Source organism: Aedes aegypti, unplaced genomic scaffold (genome assembly GCF_002204515.2).
Source record: "Aedes aegypti strain LVP_AGWG unplaced genomic scaffold, AaegL5.0 Primary Assembly AGWG_AaegL5_hic_scaff_952_PBJ_arrow, whole genome shotgun sequence".
NCBI classification, from domain to species: Eukaryota; Metazoa; Arthropoda; class Insecta; order Diptera; family Culicidae; genus Aedes; species Aedes aegypti.
In genome coordinates this window covers 3,162-6,964 of record NW_018736659.1, presented here as the reverse complement: position 1 = coordinate 6,964, position 3,803 = coordinate 3,162, and the positions used below count along the sequence as shown (strand labels likewise).

Below are 3,803 nucleotides of genomic sequence, written 5' to 3'. Positions count from 1 at the left end.
CCATTCACTACACTTGTACCGTCCACTTTGCTTAACAACACGTTAACATGCATGCACAACATAGCATGTGTTTCCTTCAGCTCGACAGGAGGGCGGATCAATTGCAAACGGTCGCGATAATGGTTAAGACGTGTCCGGATTTTATTCAAGGATGCACTATCGTTAGTGCGAATAGCCGCTTCCGTGCTGATGTGCAACTGTTGTATTTGAGTTTCACAGTGCTCAATGTTTGACTGTGAACTCATTACATGGCATGAGCTCGTGGGCTGGTTATCTCGCAAGGACTCCTCTTGCATGAGTGCCTTGAGACGTAAGACTTTGCCTCTATGAGTGGTAGGTCCTAAATTAACTACATGACGTAGGGCCAACTCATACGTGACCTCTTCGTCCGTCAAATGTGTGTAATCCATATCTTAACTTATGCGTAAGGGCTAAAATTTTGTTGATTATCAAGGCCGGATAATCAAAAGCACAAAACCAAATTTGCTAAATCACAAACCAAAAATTCGCTAACGGTAGTACTAAATTTTGTGGATTTTCAGTTGGGCGCCAGTGTTGCAAGTTCCCCGGTAGCGGTAGAGCAGAACTATCATATGCGGAAGTATTTCGGCAATCAACACTCAAAGGCAAAATGCACCAACTCACAAAGCTTACATTTTACAAAGGCTTTATTACACCCATCGAGCTTTCTCCCACCTTCCTAGCTCCTATCGACCCCCTTTTGCATCAAGGCCTGACTAAATCATGTTCTTACAAGCTAATTATCTTCATTTACTTACGGGCCCGTCCTATAAGTGACTACCTGGCCTACTGCATCGCACCATCTTCAATGCATTCCTCGGTCGCACAACGCACGAGCACATCGCACACCTGATTCGGGAACTATGCTGATTCTGACCACCGTGGGTGACTGGCGACGACTTCGACCTTCGGACGTGTTGCTCACGTGGGACACAACCCCGGTCCCCTTCCACTGATCGGAGTGAATGGTATCGACGCAGCTCCTCCTCACTCGGTGTTCCTTGCGGCCGCTTCCTCGGGCCCGACCACACCGTTTGTCCTCCGAACTCGATGCCGGAATGATGTTGTTGTTCACGTGGGACACAACCCCGGTCCCCTTCCACTGATCGGACTGAATGGTATCGACGCTGCTTCTCGTCACTCGGTGTTCCTTGCAGCCGCTTCCTCTGGCCCGACCACACCGTTTGTCTTCCGAACACGATGCCGGAATGATGGTTCACACCGAAGCGCGCCGGTGGCTCTCCTTTCTCCGAGGCAATCCGTCTAGCGACCGGACGAATCAGTCTATAAGTACAAATAAAAACCCTGCGCATCGTTGCCATCAGCGTTTGGCCGATTTTGAACTCTTACAATGAAACTCACCCTTTAAGGGGTCTGTTGTCTTCTTCGTGTACGACCGAATGTCCGTCGTTGCTCACGGGATTCGGCTCACCAACGGAGCGTAGATTGGGAGCGATCGCTTGGGCTGGCTTTTCCTCCCAAATCGTGCGTCGGAAGTTTCTTTCGGCTTCAGCCCCAATTGTTTGTTCCGAAAATGCGGCCTATTAGAGGATTGAAATGGCACGTCAGTCCGTGTGAGGTTTTTTGGTTAAATCCACGTGGCTTCCACAAAGCACTCACCTTCAATTCGTGCGCCTTCGAGCGAGAAAAATCTACACACAGCGTTTCTGGAATCGAAGGGCTCAACCGATCGCAGCTACCCTTATTGCTGGCTGTCGCTACAGGTGCGGAATCCCGGAAATTTGTTACAGGCGACTGCCCACTTTTTGATTTTTCACTTTTTCGCGACGAGCGAACAATGGCGACTTTTCCACTTTCCGGCCAAACGGTTTCTGTCTCCTAGCTGCGGTGTGGTGCAGATTTTGCGATCGCTCATGCACCTCTGTGTGTGTGCAATGTTGGTTTGCACGAACATTTCAGTCGGTGTTTTGCTAGTTATCGATTGATGCGATGGTATGTGCGTGTGCGAAAAAGGCTTTTCGTTCAGGGGTGTGCTAATGGGAGGCACACTGCGACCTCTATATTTCAGATGTTGCGTTACATAGTGTTTCATTCTCATGATAATATCTAATAAACCTTAGCTCACATAAACTAAACGTAACAACCAGTTTAGAGATGACTTCTTCAAAACACTTCGTCAACATGCAATATGTTTCAGAAATACATTTGAAAATTATAAATTCATGAAAAGTTTCACAAATATAAGCTTTTTTTAACATATTTTCATCAAATTTTCAAACCACAACAACAAAAAAGCCCCACGTGGCCCCACTTTTCTTTTTTCGCGACAATGAAACTTATGTTCTTGGCTAATCGTATACAAAAAAAATAGCTGCCGCCATCTGCCGCTTCATGAGTTATCCTGGATTTTGTAAAACACTATTTTTAGACTGTTTTTATCAAAAACATAATTAAATCTGAAAATTTTGCTTTGCAGTAGAAAGTTTTTTGCTAGGACGCTCCTATCAAAAGATAAAACTAAAAACTGATCTAGATCATTTTACTTTATCTAGATCAAATAATGAATGTGTGAAAATATATACAAGTTAGTCCAAAAACACTTTGTCGAAGACACCAAACCTCTAGGTGCGATAACTAGAGTACTAGAGGTTTTGGCCGTCGAAAACAGCGACTCTGCCAGTGTGTTACGGTCCGGTTGAAAATCAACGAAATATTTAGCTTTTATAACGTCCTGGAGTTAATTGGATTTATCTATGTAGATCATATGCCTTTTGAAGTCCTGTAGACAGTCAATAGAAATTGTCAAGATATATTTCAACGCCCTAAAGTAATTGATCTTGTCCACATCAATGAAATGGATCTTAACGCTCTTTGAAGAATCTATCAAAATATCTGTATCAACGCCCGCAGTATTTAATTTGTTTCATTGTAAATCAGGTGCAATCTCAACGCCCCTACATAACCTTTTTTTGGTTTATTAACAAATGTTAATTAAGTGAAAGTAGATGTTTGGTCCTTCAATTATTCACTTGTTCTTGGGGAAAACGAGCGAGCAATCAGAAAATCAATGGTGATTAGCGTATTATTAATGCGAATAATTTATTTTTCATAAATGGTTAGCTCGCTTCTGGTTGAAGTGCTATTGTAATATTTTGTTTCATAATGTCTATACAGCCGGCCTCTATACATCTACGATATCGGAAAGACCATCGAGGATAGGAAGAGATCGAGACATAAAAACCAATTTTTAATGTATTAAATAAAAATTGTGTTATGTAAATTTTAAACTAAAAACAAAACAGATGTCATTTCTTCCTCGACAAATTTTTAGAATTCTTTAAAATCTAGTCTATTAATCTTGATTATGAGCATTCGACATACGGAGAGAAGAATTGTGGAACGAAAAATCACATCGAAGATAAGAAGGTATATGATATAAGCGGAGGATATGCGAGATATGGAGAGTGAAAATGCATGAAAATGAAGGGACAGAAAATATTCATTTACATGGAGGGATATCAGAATGTTGAAAACACCGGATGTGAAGAGTCGACTATATTTAGTTTCATATTGTTTTACCAAATCAATGCACCAAATAATTGTGGTACCGTAATCGGTCATCATGCAATCAGCGGGGTAACATTGATCGGAATGACTCATCTTATCAAAAGTTTTCGTTTATCATTTAATGATGAAAAAACATTTCCAAATCATGAATGGATGCTTCTCTTTGCTTATATTCATTGAGCTAATAAAAGTTAATATTTTTTTGCGAAAATTGCGTTACCCTTATGCGTTAAATTTGTCAACTTTTCCGAAAA

General features: G+C 41.7%; 1 protein-coding gene across 1 annotated transcript; it reads right to left on the bottom strand.

Moving 5' to 3' along the window:
- Positions 1-778: 778 nt before the first annotated feature.
- On the bottom strand, positions 779-1,860 carry LOC110681461 (the record flags this gene model as incomplete). Its single annotated transcript, XM_021857222.1, has 3 exons — positions 779-1,326; positions 1,384-1,562; positions 1,642-1,860. Coding segments are annotated over 3 exons (936 nt in total), but the record flags the coding sequence as incomplete, so codon positions are not given.
- Positions 1,861-3,803: the final 1,943 nt, after the last annotated feature.